General features: G+C 29.1%; 3 protein-coding genes across 7 annotated transcripts; 2 read left to right on the plus strand and 1 right to left on the minus strand.

Annotated features, from left to right (window-relative positions):
* The first annotated feature begins 501 nt into the window (after positions 1-501).
* Positions 502-5964, plus strand: LOC114944492 (acyl-CoA-binding domain-containing protein 5-B). The gene is made up of 6 exons (XM_029320410.2): positions 502-1021; positions 3229-3422; positions 3502-3664; positions 4070-4218; positions 4303-4650; positions 4836-5964. The coding sequence occupies exons 1-6, from the start codon at positions 961-963 to the stop codon at positions 4977-4979; spliced, it is 1059 nt and encodes a 352-aa protein (XP_029176243.1). The 5' UTR covers positions 502-960; the 3' UTR covers positions 4980-5964.
* A 707-nt stretch (positions 5965-6671) lies between these two features.
* Positions 6672-11196, plus strand: LOC114944496 (prostatic acid phosphatase). Its single transcript, XM_029320413.2, has 7 exons — positions 6672-7159; positions 7599-7694; positions 8271-8693; positions 8805-8928; positions 9090-9301; positions 9432-9600; positions 9707-11196. Exons 1-7 carry the CDS (start codon positions 7061-7063, stop codon positions 9841-9843), a joined length of 1260 nt encoding a protein of 419 aa, XP_029176246.1. The 5' UTR covers positions 6672-7060; the 3' UTR covers positions 9844-11196.
* Positions 10845-17119, minus strand: Mvl (solute carrier family member malvolio). Of its 5 annotated transcripts, none has more exons than XM_085487770.1 (13): positions 16948-17119; positions 16444-16643; positions 16150-16272; positions 15793-16019; positions 15181-15319; positions 14937-15098; positions 14689-14847; positions 14539-14589; positions 14041-14423; positions 13746-13956; positions 13487-13557; positions 11863-11898; positions 11606-11752 (listed from the first exon to the last, which is right to left on the minus strand). In XM_085487770.1, exons 2-12 carry the CDS (start codon positions 16618-16620, stop codon positions 11880-11882), a joined length of 1722 nt encoding a protein of 573 aa, XP_085343896.1. In that variant the 5' UTR covers positions 16621-16643; positions 16948-17119; the 3' UTR covers positions 11606-11752; positions 11863-11879. The 5 variants fall into 5 exon arrangements, 4 of the variants coding, with proteins under 4 accessions (XP_029176182.2, XP_085343896.1, XP_085343895.1 ...); XR_014925897.1 differs by lacking the exon at positions 11606-11752 and adding an exon at positions 12154-12312; XM_029320349.2 differs by lacking the exon at positions 11863-11898 and having other exon boundaries at positions 10845-11752; positions 16948-17113.
* Between the last annotated feature and the right edge of the window lie 2235 nt (positions 17120-19354).

Below are 19354 nucleotides of genomic sequence, written 5' to 3' on the forward strand. Positions count from 1 at the left end.
ACATATATTACATTGTAGTTATAGTATTGTCATTATATCCCAAGATAGCACTGACTTATCAATACATCAATGTGCTATTGGTATATAATTACAATATAACTACAATGTAATATATGTTATATTAAAATGTTACATCTATGAGTGAGAAATTACAACTAACATAGATGTTACATGTAACGTACACGTTATATTACCTGTTATATTCCGTTTTATTATAGCAATGTAACAATTATATATTGGTGTTTGCTGGGTATATTTTTTATATACATTTTTATTTATATTTATATTATATATTATTTTTATTTATATATTATATTTATATTATATTGTATATATATATATATATATATTTATTTATTTATTTATATTTATATTAAATTTTATTAAATCTGCACTGCAGATTTCTCGCGAACGTGAACCCGAGCGTCAACGTCAGATGTCAGATGTTCCCGCGCGCATGCGCGCGAGGTTCGCTCGGCAGTGCTGCAGGCGATCGCCAATCATCAATCGGCCTAGCGTCTCCGGTAATGATCTGTCAATCATGGTCGGTATGGCCAGTCATCGTCTGGCGTCATTATCGATGCGGCCATCGCGTGATCCAAATGATCGGCGGTGAACGACAGCGACTGCTCCGGTAGTCTTTCCCCAGTTCGGACTGAGCGAGAAGTCGAGTCGGACTCCTGACGGAGAGGACGAGTCGTCGACGCCGCAACAGGGCAGCAGCAACAGCACGCAGCGGCAGCAGTCGCCAATCGTCGTCGGACAAGTGCGGTCCATCTCGGAGTGCTTTTTTTTTTTTATCCTTCACACTGCGAGGAGAGGATACCGCCTTATATCTCGACCCGCTTATCGAGAGGGTATCGCGCAAATTAAGTGATACCGCGTATCTCGAGCAAGAGGAACAGGGAGGAATCAAAATATCGCAGCTTTTTCTCTGCCGTTCAACATTCAGGAGAAAATATGTCGACGGAGGAGAAGTTTAACGCCGCCGTGAACGTCATCAGGAACCTGCCGAAAAATGGTAAATCTTTCCTCAAGGAGATAGTGTATATATAGACGAGAAACTTTGCGTATGCAAATGCGAGCGATAAATGTGTTCTCGCTTTTTAGCACTTCGCACTTGTCGGCTCGAGCCGATTCCTTTTCCTTTCTCGCTTCTCTCCCTTCGGGCGTGCACGCTTTACTGCGCGCTGGTTAAAGTCCAGACCTCACGGCTGAGTGTCGCCGATAGACACGGGCGTTTTATATTATTTATTCATGATAATGCGCGAAGGTGGCAAGTGGTACAAGGTCTTTCTTCCGCACTTTTGTAATAGCTATAGTTGAAAAATTAACCTCGTCGAAATATATATAAAAATTACACGAATCAATTCAATTCTCTTGAACTTCCTTGTCTGAAAAAAACGAAGAAAATTTATGACAAAGCGAAGCTGTGTTCGTTACATAAAGTATATTGAGTAGTAATATAATATGCGCATGTTTTGTAATAATTTTTCCGGATTTTTAATTCTCCCATTAAATTATAGTTTCTCTTAACTGCATGGAGAAAGAGATTTTTGCATGTGCCGTTGCCCGCACGCTATCGCGCAGAGAAATTTTAGCGAGATCGCGAATCACGTCATTCAGAAGAAAGTGAATGCAATTTCTCACTTGCGGCGTCGAAAGCAATATGAAAAGTTCAATTCTCCCGCAGGTTTTTTGTTTAATTTTTTTGCGCGATGCGCATATATCCGATGCGGAAGAAAACTTCCCGATCGCGATCCTTGAACAATTGCGAGAACTCCCGGTTTACTTCACATTAGAAACTCACTTTCGTCACGATTATACTTCGTCTTTGATAATTACGCGGAAACAATTTTACTTCGCTGTCGTTCGACAAGGAAATCCGTCGATCTCTTTAATTTGCGCATAGACGTAATAAATGTGAAATGTAAGAGTAGAGTCTTACAGAGATTTTTATAAATAATTATAATTATATTGTATAATTACTTTTTGCACCGTTTACTTTTTTTAGTTTGTAAAAAGAAAAATCTAGCTAAGATCAAATCTTTTGTGAAAATAATTTTCTCTCTTTTTATTTAAAAAATTACGTTTTATATAATTAGCAATTTATGCACAAATATAATGGTCAAAATACAAATAATGATGTGTCAAAATTATATGTAATTGGCTCGATAAGAGACATTTAATATTATTCAAATGCATACACATTCTTACTATTACTTAAGTGTATATGCATTTCATTGCTGTTTGGCCTTGATGTTGAATATTGCGTGTATACACTTTCCAGCCACTTCATATAGCTCTCTAAGTGACTGTATTACTCCCCACTTTACTTTCTAACAGTGCAAGACTAGCTGAACCATGCTTGGTGGTCAAAACTAGAATTTTCCTCTTCACTGATTGCAATAATTGACTTGTATTCCACCAGCAATTATGCAACTCCATTAACAAATCCTTTAATTATGTTTGACTATTATATTAACAAGTATTCATTAAAAACAAAAACTTCTATGTGCAATCTCTTAATATTCTTGTACTATGAACTCATATCGAACAAATACACAAAAAAACATGTAATATGTATATAGTACAGTTATATAAAGTATATAACATGCATCTTTTGCAAAAAATGATTCTATAAAAACATAAGACATTTGAATTAATGGATATTTCTGTCTTAATGATACCTTCCTATGGATAATGATCAGCTTTCATAACAATTACTTTAATAACTTTCTTGCTGCATTAATATTTATAAAATTATTAATGTTGTGTTAGAATTAGAAAACAAAAACTATTTATGTTTTATAATCACTAATACTGAACACTTTACTCTTTAATACTGTTCAACATTTATACGAAGATTACTATATAACAATTTATATTCTACTGTATCTTGTTTAAGAAAATATTCTCAACTCTGATTAAAGGTCAAGGATAGAAGATAAAAGAATCACACATCATTGTATCTGTTATCCATATCATCTTGAAAATAAATCTTGATTGAAATAATCTATTTATTCTTACAACACATATTTGAATACTGCAAAATGTTTTAAAATATTCAAAACATCCCTTGCAATATTTTCAAAATAATGAAAATATTTAATTTGACAATAATTAATAATAACTTTAAAAGGACATGAATTCTAGCACAAATATTTTATTTTTTTATTTTATTATACCTGTGATACATAAATACTGATAAATAATATAATATTCCAGGAGCGTACCAACCTAGCCACGAGATTATGCTGCGTTTTTATTCATACTACAAACAAGCAACTGAGGGGCCTTGCCAACAATCAAAACCTGCATTTTGGGAGGTAGTCAAGAAGGCGAAATGGGATGCGTGGACTCGTCTTGGTAACATGAGTCGTCTAGAAGCCATGAACAATTATGTGGAGGAATTGACAAGAGTAAATATACATTTTGAATCCAATTTAATGAAACTAATGCAAGATGAAGAATATATTAAACAAGAACATTACATTGCAGATTGTCGAAACCATGTCTTACACGGATAATGTGGCAACGTTCCTTGGCAGTTTGGACTCGTTTTATGAAAGTGTACCAGCCGAAGATTTGGAATTACTCGTGGGACCAGTATTGGAACGTATACGCTCTCAACCAGGATCACCATTGTCTGGTTCGCCATTAGGTTTGTTTTCTCTTTTCTGTGACAATACATAAATGTTTATTATTTTCTTGTCCGAATGTTAATACACCTAGCAACAATTTGCTAAGCAACAATACATGCTCACAATAAATAAAGGATCATATCATTATGAACAATATTGTAGTTTGAATGAAATGGAGTAAGGGAATAAAGCTAATATATTGATAAATATGTTAACTAAATATAAAGATTAGAGATAAAAAGATCAGATCTTTATTAAGTGATAGACTATTTCAATAAGAGTGCCTTACTATATTATCTTGTAAGTCATATTAAATCATTATTATAATAAATATTTGTTCCATTCTTTGACTCGATGTAATACAATCTAGAAATTTTCTTTTCTACAAGTCTTTATCGCTAAAGTTGCTTTTGTTATTTTATCAGCATCCAGAGAAACGTCACCTCATAGAGTTTGCAGCACTTCTCGGCACATAACAAGTAGTTTAGAAACCAGTCCGACCAGCAGTCGCACTGCAAGTCCGTTGCCACAAGACACTGATGGCGAGGAAGAAGAATTTATAGATACTGTTGAGGTATGACATTAAACATTATTCACATTATTATATTACGTCGTATTAGCCACTGTTTTTCTTACAAATAATTCGATTTTATTGCAGTCAGCACCAGAAAGAATGCAAAAAGATGCATCTAAATCCGCTGCTGCTCCTCAAAAGGTACAAATTGCAGCAAATAATAATGGCATTGATAATTCAAGTACAGAGAATGTTATAAAAGAGACCACCGAATTGACTAATGGATACGTTAATGGTCATGTGGAGACGATACAGGAGAGTCAGCGAGAGCGAGGTAGACAGAGAACGAAAAAAGACGATGGTAAAATCAATACTGAGTTTTTGAATCAAATTGCGACAACTATGCAGCATTTGCAGAGAGATCTGGATCGAATAACAGCTAGAGTACGAAGCTTAGAAGGACAAGCTTTGCAAGCAATGGCACCACAAACAGTACGTAACTTGATCTGAAAAGAATATTTATAATTTCAATAAAAGAAACAAGTAATATTATATAATCTCAACTAATAGAATAAAAAATTATATTTAATTTCTTGTTTTATTATTTTTATCTTATTTTATTTTAGTTAGTTTTTATTAAAAAATATGTTGATATCGATATTTTTTTTTCTTTTTAGGAAAACACTGTTAGACGTACATACGCAAGATGGTGGCCTTTGCAGGAATGTTCGCCGCGTTTGTTCGCCTTACTAATTTTATGGCCATTCGTCGCTCATCTGTTAATCAACTTTACGCAACGGTATCGCCAACGAAGACTGTGATGCTACGGCTGTTATTCATATACAGCTGACAACCTATTTCCATTATTCGAATTTAATCTAATGTTCGGTTGTAAACGTACATACTTTTTAATTTTATATTTCTTATAGAGGTGAAGAGCGCTGTTCTAATGCAATCTACGATTACATTAGTAAACGTGAATTGTGATAAAACTTGACTAGATCAGTCTCTATATATTTTTGCATATGCGACCTGTTTCGGAAGTTGCAGATTTTCTCTTACACAGATAGATTAATTCTCTGCTCAATAATCGATTAATCTTCAGCAAAAGTTTTACTCAAAAGTCATTTTTATCTGCAGTTATGCTAAATAAGAAATTAACATTCTATTAAAATAAAATTTAATAGCTGAACTTGTTGACATTACATTTTTATGATGTAATACAAAAAAAATATATTTCTTATTTTATATGTATTATATATATTTAAATTTAAATTAATTCATATAATATATAATAATCTTCACATTTTGTATAATTATTACTATTCAAAAAATATGCAGATAAGATACATAGAAGTAATATATTCTTACTCTTTTGTGTTTAGTCTGCTTTTTAATGTTTATACTTTAGAAAGAAGTAGGCAACTTCCGCTGCATCCTAAAATAAAAAAAAAAGTTTAAAGTTATAGTTCAATGGTTTCTAAGGTGAATTGTATTATATAAATAGTTGTATATTCATAAATTGTAATATATGCAAAGAAAGCAAATCCTTTTGTACATGTAAGCATATAGTTATATATATATATATATTATAGTTATTAATATATATGTATTTTTAATGTAATATGGATGTTTAAGAAAAATGGGGTTTTTTAAATGTATATCGGCGTTACGGCCACAACATTATTATTAATGAATACTTTTATGATCAAAGAACATTTATACGTATCAAATGATTGCGGTGGATATTATGTACATATGTGCAATATGAACAAATATACAAGTTTTTAATTATTATTAGCCAAATTTTGCATCCGCGATTATTTTCTTGTGAGAAAAATTATTCTATAGATAAACTTCTTTGTTTTATTATTGTTGATATAGTGAGAACGTTTGTCGCATTTTTCTTTGGAGAGAGAAAGTAGAATAAGTATAGAAAGTATAACTAAAGGATTGCTTTAAGTAGCAAGTCATGGGTTGTACATACATATAAAGTGCATCATGTGATATTTTTTTATGTTTGAAGATATAAAAACATGATTTTGGATACATTTTTAAAAGTATTTAAATTAATTCACATAATATATAATCTTTGATAATTTTGTATAATTATTATTTTTCAAACAAAATTAATTTCTTATTTTTATATTTTATATATCCTTTATATATACCCAGACAGCCACAGTAATTATTATGACATCATTTTGATGTCAAAATGCATCATTTTGATTATTTATAATATATATATATATATATATATATATATATATATATATATATATATATATATATATTATAGATTTATTACATTGTTCCAAAAATATAATTTTAAAAAATTAGAAAATAAAAGTTTAAAATTCATTCAGAGAATGCTAGCATGCTGAAAATATTTAGAATCATCTGAAATGTATTTTACATGCATATATATCTATTTTTAAACTGAATCTGTTTAATGCGATGTACATGCAGTGCGATTCTATATAGGACATATATAAGATACAGGGAGAAGACAAAGACTGCAGAGTGCAGTGCTTGTGGTTCCTGCACATATAGGTCGCAGTCGTGGCGTCTCTCGTGCGAGGATGATAGGGACGAGGGACGGCGATGCTTTTACGCATTTCGTACACGAAGCGCGTAAAATGTGCATACTCTATTATTTGCGTGCGATAAAGGTATCAGAGTTGCGCATGTGTGTGCACATGTGTGCCGTATAAGCACGGCCGTCAGTGTCAGTGGCCGTCAGTTGGCTCGTCGCGAGAATGTATTATATATTCACGGTCACGTAAGCGTATTTATAGCCATTCGTGAATTCTGGCGGAAGTCCTGCCGCAAGGATCTCGCTACTTCCGAACCCCATTACGTCACGCGTGAGGCTGCTCGCCCGAATTCAATTCTCTCGACAATGAACATCGGAGTATTTCTCGTAATCGCGAGTATTTTTGCCGCCAGCTGTTCCAGCACAAATGATCTCGATTTGGGCACCATCGTTTTCGCAAGTATTGTGAGTGAGATTTTATCGTGTATTTTCATTGTCAAGCTCGAAATATTTTTTTTTGTTTTTTACACTTAAACATTATTTATTGTCGAAAATTGATTTTTATTTTGCAATAATATTAATTAATATTATATAATAATATTCTACGATAGTATATTATTCATTATAGCTCGAAGATTGATTTTTATTCTGCAATACGTATTATTTTATAATATTATAGTATTATGCGGATACTTTGTGTGCAATATTATTTTGCAATAATAATAATATTATGTAATAATATTCTATAATAGTATATTTTTCACTATATTTGAATATTTACAAGTTATTGTATATAATATTTTCATATGAATATATTACAATTTTTCCTTATTTTTGTCTTGATATTGAAAATAAATAATTTATATATTTTATCTACCTACAATATGTTTGATCTTGCTTACAGTTGTACCGACATGGAGATAGAACTCCTATTGGGCATTACAAAAATGATCCTTATAATGAAACATCCTGGCCAGTTCCATATGGACAATTGACAAATGTAAGTAAAAATAAATTACAATCATAGTTACAGTTAACAAATATAAGTACAGATAATTACAATGAGCTTTACCCAGCAAACACCACAAGTAACAATTATATAACTTATAATTTCCCACTTGTAATTTTCCCACAATGTAAATGCGATATAACACATTATAACTAACAATCTTTTAGTTATATAATTATAACTAACAGTTATATAATTGTTACTTGGTGTTTGCTGGGTATATATAAAAAAACATATTTTACAAATATTTTTTCCACCAATTGTCTTATTTAATCATAAATATATTTCTCCATGAAATATAATTCTCTAAGATTTGTTTTAGCACAGTTTTTCTAATCATTGGCATTTTATAGGAAAAATAAAAGATAAAAAATAAAACTGTAATAAATAAAATATAATAAAGATTAAATAATAATAAAAAAAACTGTAAAAAAGAAATAATTGTAATATATAATAAAAGTATAAAAATATATACTAAACAAATTAAAATTATTTTTCTTATTGTACATTTGAAATTCTTTTCACTTTATTTTTTACTAATTTCTAACAATTATTTCATAAATATAGCTTGGGAAACATCAACACTTACTCCTTGGACGCTGGCTGAGGAAACGATATTCTCACTTTTTAAGCAACATTTATACACCTTACGATATTTACATTCAGAGTACGGATATAGATCGTACACTAATGTCAGCGGAAGCTAATCTGGCAGGACTTTATCCGCCAATAAAGAATCAGATCTGGGATGATATCAAATGGATGCCGATACCTGTGCACACCATTCCAAGCAAGGAGGATTACGTTTTGCACGCAACTAAAAACTGTCCACGATATAATTATGAAGTAGATAAAGTCTTATCATCACCGGAAATAGAACACGTGAATAAAGAGAATGCACAACTTTATGCTTATTTAACTGAGCATACTGGAGATAAAATACATTCGTTAAAAGAACTTGAACATTTATATGATATTTTATATATTGAGGTATGTTATATATGCTCAGTTGTAAGACTTTTAATCATAACGAATATAATTTATTTAACTGAGAATGTAATAAAATATGATATATATAATATGTATATTTATTTTTTTCAGACTTTATACAATAAAACTCTACCTCAATGGACACGATCAGTGTTTCCAGAGAAGATGAAACCTCTCACTATACTTAGTTTCATGATAGAAACCTATAACAAAGTACTTCAAAGATTAAAGTCAGGTATGAGAAACTACTAATTATTATTAATAATTATTTATATTCGTATTTGTACATTATTAAAATTATTATTATTTTTATACTGTTGTTTCAATATATACTATTTGTTATCTGTTTTTCTTAATTATATTGTACATTACTTAACTTTGAATATACATTGTTAGGTCCATTACTTGGAGAAATAATAAATCACATGGTTCAAAAAGTACAAAATACTTTAAAACCTGACAGGAAGATATGGATGTATAGTGCTCATGATGAGACTATAGCAAATTTGTTAATGACTTTGAATTTATTTGAACCTCACTGTCCACCTTACGCTGCTGTGGTTCTTATAGAATTAAGGACAAACTCTAGAAATCAGTATTTTGTAACGGTATTAATTTTTTTTTAATCATACAAAATTAAAATTAAAAAATGCAATTATATAATTTAAGTGCAATTATCAATAAGTATAAAAGTAATTATATATCTTATATATCTTATATATTTTTCTTTATTCATAGATTTCTTATAAAAATACTACTGCGGAACCATTACTTATGACATTACCAGGCTGTATTACATTATGCCCTTTAGATGAATTTATTAACTTGACGAGAAACGTTGTACCTGAAAACTGGGATAGAGAATGTTTAGTTGGTTGGGAGGACGTAAATTCTAGCGACGTTATTGGTAATTATTAGACTTATCTATGGAATATTTATGATTTGCTCTATACAATGCATGTATATGCATAAATATTGATAATCTTATAACAAATGCGAACTCTTTGTTTCAGTGATTCTGGCGTCATCTATATTAATGCTAGTTTTATTGGTTCTATTAATAATAAGTTTTATATATTGGCATCATAAAAAAGAACATAGACAGTATTATTTTCGTTTGACATATAACGATTATAATGATGCCATATAACAAATATTGAATTTAAAAAAAATATGGCAAAACATTTAAAAATGTTAATCATTGATTATTAATGGCTACAAACTTAGGCAAGATAAATCTTTTTGCGATCTCGAGATACGGGATGAGCTATTAGATACATAAAACGATTTAAATTACTAAGTAGCATTTTTATAACTATTTTATATTTTTAAAGAAATCTTTTATCATCAACGATAAGATTTGATGCCACTTTTATTATACATTTACTGCGAGAAGCAACTATTAATTTTTTAAATGAAACTACATTTTATTATTAAGTGAATTATTGTGATAAATGTATTATATACTTGTTGCATAATTAACATCGATTATTATTGCTTGTATCATAAGTATTTTAAACTTTAATTTATTTTTATGAAAAGATTAATATCTGCGACATTTCTGAGAATTTTGATTTGCTCAAATTGTTTTTTATATATTAACAATTTGAAAGAAAAATCAAGTCTGACCCTCAAGATAATAATGATTTATACTTTATTATTTAAGAAATATTAAATTTGAATAGATAAATGGATAAATATATATCCAAATTTTATAATTATTTTAAGATTTGAAAAAGACAAATAATCAGGTACTTTTATAAAGAGAAATAATGCGTATATTTGTAATATCGCGTTATATCATTGAACTTCAAATTATATGAATATACAATAAACACTTAATATAATTAATTCAACATATTGCAGAATGCAATATGCAATAGACAAATTTTACAGCAAAAATTTATGAAAAGAAATAAAAACTTTTTATTTCATAGAATGACTGTGTAATTATTGTTACTGCTAACTCTTACGATACATGTGATATTGCAATGATTGTCTAGTCATAGTGTATCGAGCTTGAATACTTACAAGTTTCTTCTGCATATAATAGCATTTTTGTGTAAAAATCTAATGTATAACACTGCCTACAAAGAAACATTTAGTTGCAGAAAATCAATGATTAAATAGAAATGCGGTAACAATGATCAATCAAATTAGGACGCAGTATATTTGTAAGAATACATCTTTTTTATTTTTATATATAATATTAATTGAAATATTGCAAATACATGTTGCGATTTATGATATGTAGAACATGTTCCTGTTTTAAAATCGATCATCTTATAAAAGATGCGACTAGAATTATTTTAGAATACTATATAAAAATAAAAGAGAAGATATATGTACGTATTTTATCTCTAAGTATTTTTGTGATACTTTATTACAATATATAAATAGTATGATGGTGTAGTCGATAATAAACTTATTATGCATTGTACTGAAAAGATTGCAGGTATTATTTATATAAGTTAATATTCTTTTATATATATATTTATGTGTGCATAATCAATAAAAATTAATTGAAAATAATATAAAGTAATATTTACAATATTTGACATATTACATATAATTAATTGCGCATCAAAATTAATTAAATTATTGTATATATTTTATATAAAGACAAAATTTTAATAGATATTTTGCAACAAACTTAACATTTTTATACAAATCTATCAAAAACTTATGAAATATATTATTAAAACAAAACTATTCGAATAAAAAAATAAATTGTCAAATATATAAGATTCAGATATATGCTATTAGTCTCAATACATACTAATTATTATCTAATGTTTTCCCTTGATGAATGATAAACTGTATATCCTTTTAAAATCTGTTTTTTTGTTTTTTTTAATATCGGAATGTTAATAATTTCTCAAGGCAGTAAAAATTCTCTATATCCATTATAATTAATAACATTATTTTTGACGTTTATTGCTTATACGTGATTTTATTGCACATATGGTCGTCGTTAATGATAATGATGAAATTACTGTTCTGGTATTGATGTAAAACTGTCACCCAAACCTTCTTGAATGCTGAATGCAGGATTTGTTCTGTAATATATTTAACATTTAAGAGATATTTTTATATTGTATCTTGGAGCAGATTTAACAATAAGTTGAATCAAGATAATAATATATAAATTTCAATCTAGCATCCTTACCTTTATGACGAGACAAATCAAGGTTTCAAGCTCAGACTTTCGTGTGTTAAAAATTTTTGCATGCAACGAAAATAGTTCCAGTTAATCACTCGTCATACAGGAGTTTCTTTTAGAGACGCATTAACAATTAATGGAACCAAACAAAAAAATCAATGACAGTAAAAAGACAAAGATATTTCACGTAACAATTGTCATTGCATAATGGAGATAAAGCGTATCACGATGGTGAAGCACCATTTATTATAATATATTTGTTTTTACGCAATATATTAATAATAATTGATCACATACCATAAGACATCATGCTGACGTCACGAGATGTTACAAGCACTTTTCCAACACATTATATTCGCATGTTTGTAGAATACAAGAGCTGCAATATTGTCTCGCATATTTAAATTTCATGATTCCAATTAAATGTTTAACGAGGTTTCCGACGTATTGTGAAAACTATGAATGAAAAACTCTTTCTAAATCATGAGCATATATACAAGTCACTTTTTTATATCTATTTATCTTCTCTTAAAAACGATATGTAAATTAATTTATGATAAATTATCGCTAATAATTTAGCGATAATTTATCATAATTATCGCTTTGACAGCGATAATTATGATAAATTATGTTCGGAAATCATTAAAGTTCATTTATCTAAATAATTATTGCAAATAAATCTTCTTTGTAAGAAACAATAATGTAACTGTAATAGTTTTATTTTATTTATTATTTTAAAATTAAAGTATTCATTTTAAAAGATATTTTTTAATAAAAGCATTTGTTAGAAAAAATTCTTTTATAGTAAATACGTGTTAATAAGATATAGGCTTTGAACAGTAGAAATACCTTTTTGCAAATTCAGAAGATTTAACATACCAAATTATGATTCGTTTGTCAGGCCAAACAAATGCAAACATTAGTGCAAAAGGCTTCCGAATGTGAACATTGAAATTTAATCTCATTAGTACAGATAAGATAGAATTAATTATTGTTAATGGTAGAAAGGTGCAAAAAGCAAGATGAGTCACAAATTAGCTGGTTCATCGCTTAACATCTATTGTATTAATTCGATACAAAAATTACATTGTAAAGCAAATTTTGCATTGGCAACATTACATTCCACAATATCCATAATATTTTCTACAATCAGTCCTTGGTTTTAGAAAACATACATATATCCAAGCACTTAATTAAGCATTTGATTAATGTTTTTAGTTTTAAATTTTAAAAACGCATTTTTATTGCTTTAAGATGTATTTCATGTATAACATGAAAATATAATTTATTCGCATAAACTCACATTTAGCAAAATAAATGATTATATATAAAAGATCTTTAGTAGACAATTCACACTAAGTCACACAACATAATAGAAACGTATACCATATACCAAAATATACACATACATGTACACCACCAAACAGTTTTCTCCAAATTATTCAATTGCACTATATAAACATTCTGTGTAATTAATATAAACTAGAACCATTATTAGTTCTTCATTTTGATATTTACAATTTTTCGATCAAAATATCTCACTGTGAGAACAAACATGTAAAAGTGTTACTTGGTGAAATTGCATTTAGTCACAATTATAACAAATAAATATCATTAAAATTTTTCTTACCTGGCATAAACAGCAGGATTCGATAGACCGAGTGTAGGACTCACGGGTGTACCAATATATTTAGTAACAAACTGAAACGTTGAGAAATAAATTAATAAAGAATACTACAATTATAGTGTAAATTATCCAAAAAATAAAATAGTTTGAAAAGATATAGTCATGAATGAAATATTGAGAAATTTTGATTAAACTAAAAGGCATAATTTAAATGTCATAATAAATATATGAGTAGTATGTACAAGCGAAAATATATACATACCCAATGGTTACCGAGGGAAGTTGCTCCCATGCTCACAGCCATATGAATAGCCAAATAGGCACAGAACATAAGATATAAAATAGCATATACAGACATGCCTAGCAATATAGCCCAATTATGGGGCAGGTCTTCTTGAACAGTTTGTATTACGAAATATATATTTATTGCTATTACTACAACCGACAATGCGGTCGATACAATCTTGTTGACTCTGCAACAGATAACATAGCGATCATCAAAAAGAAACAGTAATAAAAATATTACAAGAAACACACAAATAAATAATTATACATACATTCCATTTCGGAATTCACCCATGATTTGAACACTACTTGTGAAGGCTACCGTAGGTAAGGTAGCAAATGGTAATTGCAAGCTCATTATAGCGTTCAAGATATCGTTCATGCCGCTCAAATTATCCATATCGGCGAAGAACGCTACTAAGAACGTAGGAACTATAGCAATCATTCGAGTGAAGAGGACTCGTTTCCAACGAGCCCACTGCAGATTTAGGAACCCTTCCATCGCAAACTGCCCGGCATAAGTGCCCGTCATTGTTGAAGATTGACCAGCAGCCAAAATACCAACGGCCCATATGTACATTGCAACCGCGCCAAAGGAACAACCGAGGAAGACTCCTCCTTTGTAAAGATCAGCATCTATCGTTTCATTGTTTTTCTGAAATTTGCAACAAAATGTTTAAAAAATTGTTTACATGTTCATTCGTTTGGACGTCATAAAAAAAATATTATTATTTAAAGATAAACATTATTAATTAAAGACAATTACTTACAGAAAAAGTTTCCATACCGATGGTATAATTGTTCGCCTCGCAAATTTCGTACTATAAAATAAAACGGAAATTAAGTCGATTAGTGTATGTGTGTTTATTATCTACAATTATTTATATTTAATTTTGATAACTGCGTTATACTATGCTTACAACATCGTTGTTTGTTTTGTCAAAGAGATCATGAGCAAATACAGCCACTACAAACACATTAATTATAAATGAAACAAACAATGCCACACAGGCTTCGATGAAGTAATACATATTGGCATCTCTAATCTTTGCGGGTTGTCTTCGATCGATATCTCTTGACTAAAAAAAGTACAAAAATCATGTACATATTTCATGTATATATACATACATACATCATCGTGTTTACTCTTAATATTTATTGCTCTTACTTTGACCAAGGCACTGTGAAGGTACAAATTATGCGGCATAATAACTGCACCGACGATTCCTACAGCTTGAAGTAGCACTTTGTTATCGTAATTCATCCCATTGTACCATGGAACGAACATACCAGTTATAACATCTATTTGAGAAGGCTCGGAAACGATGTACTAAAAAATAAAAAATCAGTTTAATATAATGTCAGACTAGAATCTTGCAATTAATAACAATATTTGAGAAATAGATTCATGCCTCGTAACCAAAGGTAACACCCATGATGGTAATGAGTAAACCAAAAAAAAGTTCTAATTTCCGCAAGCCATATTTGTCCAAGAATAAAAATGTAAATGTATCAACTACTGTAATAAGTACACCACCCCATATAGGAATCCTGAAAAAATCAAAATAATTATATTTTTATGAAGTATATTCTACATATTAATATTTCACAAAATCACAATAATCTATTATTTTTTTATTACAAACTTTTTATATATTTATATACAATTGTCTACAATCTTATTTAAACTTAAAAGAAAAAAATAGAAATGATAATTAAATAAAAGTAACAACCATGCAAATAAATATATATAACTATGTAAATATATTATAAAATATTTTCATTATAAACACATTATACGTGTATCATGTATATTATAATTTATTTTTATATTTATATTTCGTATAGTTAGAAAATTTTCAAATTCTTAAATAACTACTAATTGTATCCAGCATTGGAAAGATTAATAACGTGAATCACAATATTTTAAATGTTCTAGATACTCTCAAGAACTTTCCCAAGAATGTTTTCAACATGTTGTTAGCTTAAGTATGCATTGAAGATAAATATTTACTAATACTTACATTTTATTAGATAAGAGATAAAGGGCAATAGCCGTTCCTATCACCTCTTGCATATCGCTACCAATAATAGCTATTTCAATCATTATCCATAAAATTAATCTAGGTACTTTTTTGTATTGTCTGTAACACATCTCTGCTAGATGTAGACCAGTTACTACACCAAGACGTGCACTAAGTCTTTGCATAACAAGACCTAAGATAGTAGCGCTTAGTAACACCCATAATAACTGAAAGCGAAGATATAAGCAAAAGGATCATTGTAAAAAAATAATCAAACGTTTGCATAACATTGAAATAAATAAAACAACACTGCAAGCAACAATTTAACTTTAATAATTCTTCATCAACAAGATGTACCTTATATCTCGCTACCACTCCAGATTGTAAATCTGATTCTATATTACCAGGATCCAGATAAGCTATAGACATTAAAAAACCGGGTCCCGTAAAAGCCCATAATTTTCTAAAACTAAATCCTCCCTGTAAAAAAATTTCCAATTATAATTTAAGTTAAGAGATAAAGTCATAAAATTGTAAAGCTAATTTCAAATAATGACAATATTAAATTTGCAAGTGTTATGGAAAAAAAACAAACAGTATGCTCTAAATAATAATGTGTATAAATCCACACAAAATACAATGTCAACTTACACCTGCTGTTTCTGGCACTTGCACCCTCTCATCAGCAAAGTAGGTTTGATTGTTGTTTGGAGACAAAGAAGTATTTTCAGTGGCCTTTCTGTCCTCTGATTCATGCATACGTTGATGAGGCACTGTTGTGACAGTGACATCGCCACTAGATTTTATGTCATAACTATTTTGCTGCATTTTGTATGTATTGAAACAATACTCTAAAAAAACAGACATCTCATTATTTATTAAAATGAAGTCAAAGCTTTCCATTTACACTTGTACAAATTTATAAAAATAATCAAAATGATATAACTAAACAAAGACATGTGATCCTGATGCAGTGTGGGCTCGGAAAAGGAAGATTATTTATTCTAGATTGTAACAGATTTTTCAAAAATTATTAGATCGAAAAAAAATAAATTTTTGACTTCGATCTCAAGAACGACAATAAATGGTATACAAAAATCAACAGATCGCGATTTTGTGCAGCTAGAGGTCACATTGTGATTTAATGTCATTTACCTATTAATCGTAGATCACTCGCGAGACTGTCGCAACTAAATAGTTACGCCGTAACACAGGCGCGCACTCACATACACCGTGTAAGATCCGTACGCATCACCGGCCAACAGTAGAATGTAGAATCATGTAGAATGCCGCGAATGCGCGAACAGTGTGAAGTTGGTCAAGTAATCTAGGAAGGGGGAAGAGACAGGGATGTAGCTATAGGTAAGTAATATTTCGGAGCAGACGATATTGACAGCATTACTCCTTTTTTATTTTTACAAAATAATAAAATATAATTAAAAAAATATAGTATAAAAATATAATAAAATATATTTAAAAAATATATAAATATATAATAAATATAATAAAAAAAATATATAAAATATAAAATATTCAATAAAATTGTTATTATTCTCAATTCGAGACATTTTTTAGGATGAATTTAAAACGATTAAAAAATTCATAAGATTGATTTAATAAACATTATTAATTTTGCGAAAAATAAATAAATAAGTGCGTGTTTAATATATACTTATATATACATTTTATATCTAATGTAAAAGTTCTAATATGCATTTCAAAAAAGCATCTATAACAAACAGGGCCCGTGTTCTCCTAGTTACGTCATTGATGCGCGGGTGACAGCGACTTTACAAAAGAAATTAAAAAGGCGGGAATGCCATGTATATGTACAAATACGTGTCTCGATTTGTGAAGAGAGAACGTGACACGATCCTGGGAGATCCCCGAGTTTATCAACATAGACAAAACAGCGTTAAATTGTGTGTGAAATATTTATGCGCATCTATTTGATTATTTTCTGTTCCTTCCTTCATTTCTCTTACACGAGCGTTATGTTAATGTCGTAATTCCAGAATATTGCAATAATTAATATTGTTTTCCTCATAATCTTCAAATATGCAATAATACGATATATATGTGTATAGTAGCTCGTATTTAGATTAATAGCGTAATTATATTTATTTCCAATTATAGACGCACGAAAGGATATATAGAGATTGTACAATCTTTTTCATTAGTATCCCAGATAGCCACAGTAATTATTATGACACCATTATGATGGCAAATGATGCATTTTGACATTAAAATAATGTCATAATAATTACTGTGGCTATCTGGGATCATATCAATGTCGATAAGAATTTTAATTCTGTTATAAGGAAGTAAATGTTTTTTATTTTATATATAAAATATATTATTTTATCATTTTTGAAGTTATTGTGTTTTTTGCCGTTCTAAATGTTCTATAAAAAATATCCTTCAACAATTGCGCCTTCGCTGCAAAAGCAATAAAAAAATAATAGCTTATAATATATAAGTAATCATTAAACAAAAATAAAAGCCGTAATATATTATAGTTTAATGAGAAATAAAATCGAAATGCGGCATTTAGATGCTATAATATCGTACTAAAAAAATACGTGTACGTTCAATGACGAGATAAATAAAATGTCTCGTTTGTCAATTGATATCTACAGTAATTTCATTGCAATCACGACATGATTAGATACTCGAGAAGAACGCATCCGTTTTTCCAATATATGTCTTTTCTGTTCGACAATAGATAATTTTATTTTAGAACATTACAAGTGGTCACGTAGTGATAAACAATATAATGCAAACGATATCTTGATTAACTATTCTGTCACGTAAAAAAATATCGCGATTAATTGATGATATTAATCGATCGCATTCTTGAGATACAAAATGATAAAAAATTTTGCACTATATTTTTGATATATATATAATAAATAATAATAATAACAAAAAAAAGAAAAACGCAAGATTTTGTATACTTTAACTATTTATTTTATTATATGGAAAGTAAAAAAGATACAAAGCGATAATCGAATATATAGTATCATAAATTAGGAAAATTATGTATGTAAGTATATGTGAGCACAAGATAGCAGTAAAAATAAAATAAACGAAGAAGAATTCGCGCGTGATAAAGTTCTTTCCGCTTGTGTATAGAAGATAATGACAGGAGAAATACAAATGAGTGTTATAAAAGCGATTACGCAAGTCTTAAATTTGACACGACACGTGACTATAGCGAGGAAAAAAAATCGATGGGCGAGCACATCATGTTTTTACGCGATTCTGCCATAATTAATATTATTATTCTCAAGAATTGCAATGCAACAGCAACGCAAAAGAACATTATTATATCATTTTCTAATGTTTTAGTTTAATAAATAGTATGCTTTTTTAATATTGCTAGTTATTTATTTAATTTGTTTCTATAAATAATTTAATAAATTATAATAATACTAATAATCATATAAAATTATAATAACTAGAATAATCATGCAATTATAGTACTTATCTATTATTCATAAGAATTTAAATAAAGAAAAATTATGACATCTGATGATTCATAATTTATTGGGTAATCCCG

This window comes from Nylanderia fulva, unplaced genomic scaffold (genome assembly GCF_048542155.1).
Source record: "Nylanderia fulva isolate GAGA-0341 unplaced genomic scaffold, ASM4854215v1 Scaffold6, whole genome shotgun sequence".
In the NCBI taxonomy this organism is placed as follows: domain Eukaryota; kingdom Metazoa; phylum Arthropoda; class Insecta; order Hymenoptera; family Formicidae; genus Nylanderia; species Nylanderia fulva.

Excerpts from the sequence above, each read along its gene's own strand:
- Mvl (XM_029320349.2), bottom strand. The coding sequence starts at position 16,620 with ATGCAGCAAAATAGTTATGACATAAAATCTAGTGGCGATGTCACTGTC. Across the intron at positions 14,590-14,688 it reads ACAAAACAAACAACGATGTT|TACGAAATTTGCGAGGCGAA; the intron begins GTAAGCATAGTA and ends TTTATTTTATAG. Across the intron at positions 13,957-14,040 it reads GGTGAATTCCGAAATGGAAT|AGTCAACAAGATTGTATCGA; the intron begins GTATGTATAATT and ends TATCTGTTGCAG.
- LOC114944496 (XM_029320413.2), top strand. The coding sequence starts at position 7,061 with ATGAACATCGGAGTATTTCTCGTAATCGCGAGTATTTTTGCCGCCAGC. Across the intron at positions 7,160-7,598 it reads CCATCGTTTTCGCAAGTATT|TTGTACCGACATGGAGATAG; the intron begins GTGAGTGAGATT and ends TCTTGCTTACAG. Across the intron at positions 7,695-8,270 it reads CATATGGACAATTGACAAAT|CTTGGGAAACATCAACACTT; the intron begins GTAAGTAAAAAT and ends TCATAAATATAG.
- LOC114944492 (XM_029320410.2), top strand. The coding sequence starts at position 961 with ATGTCGACGGAGGAGAAGTTTAACGCCGCCGTGAACGTCATCAGGAAC. Across the intron at positions 3,665-4,069 it reads ATTGTCTGGTTCGCCATTAG|CATCCAGAGAAACGTCACCT; the intron begins GTTTGTTTTCTC and ends TTATTTTATCAG. Across the intron at positions 4,219-4,302 it reads AATTTATAGATACTGTTGAG|TCAGCACCAGAAAGAATGCA; the intron begins GTATGACATTAA and ends ATTTTATTGCAG.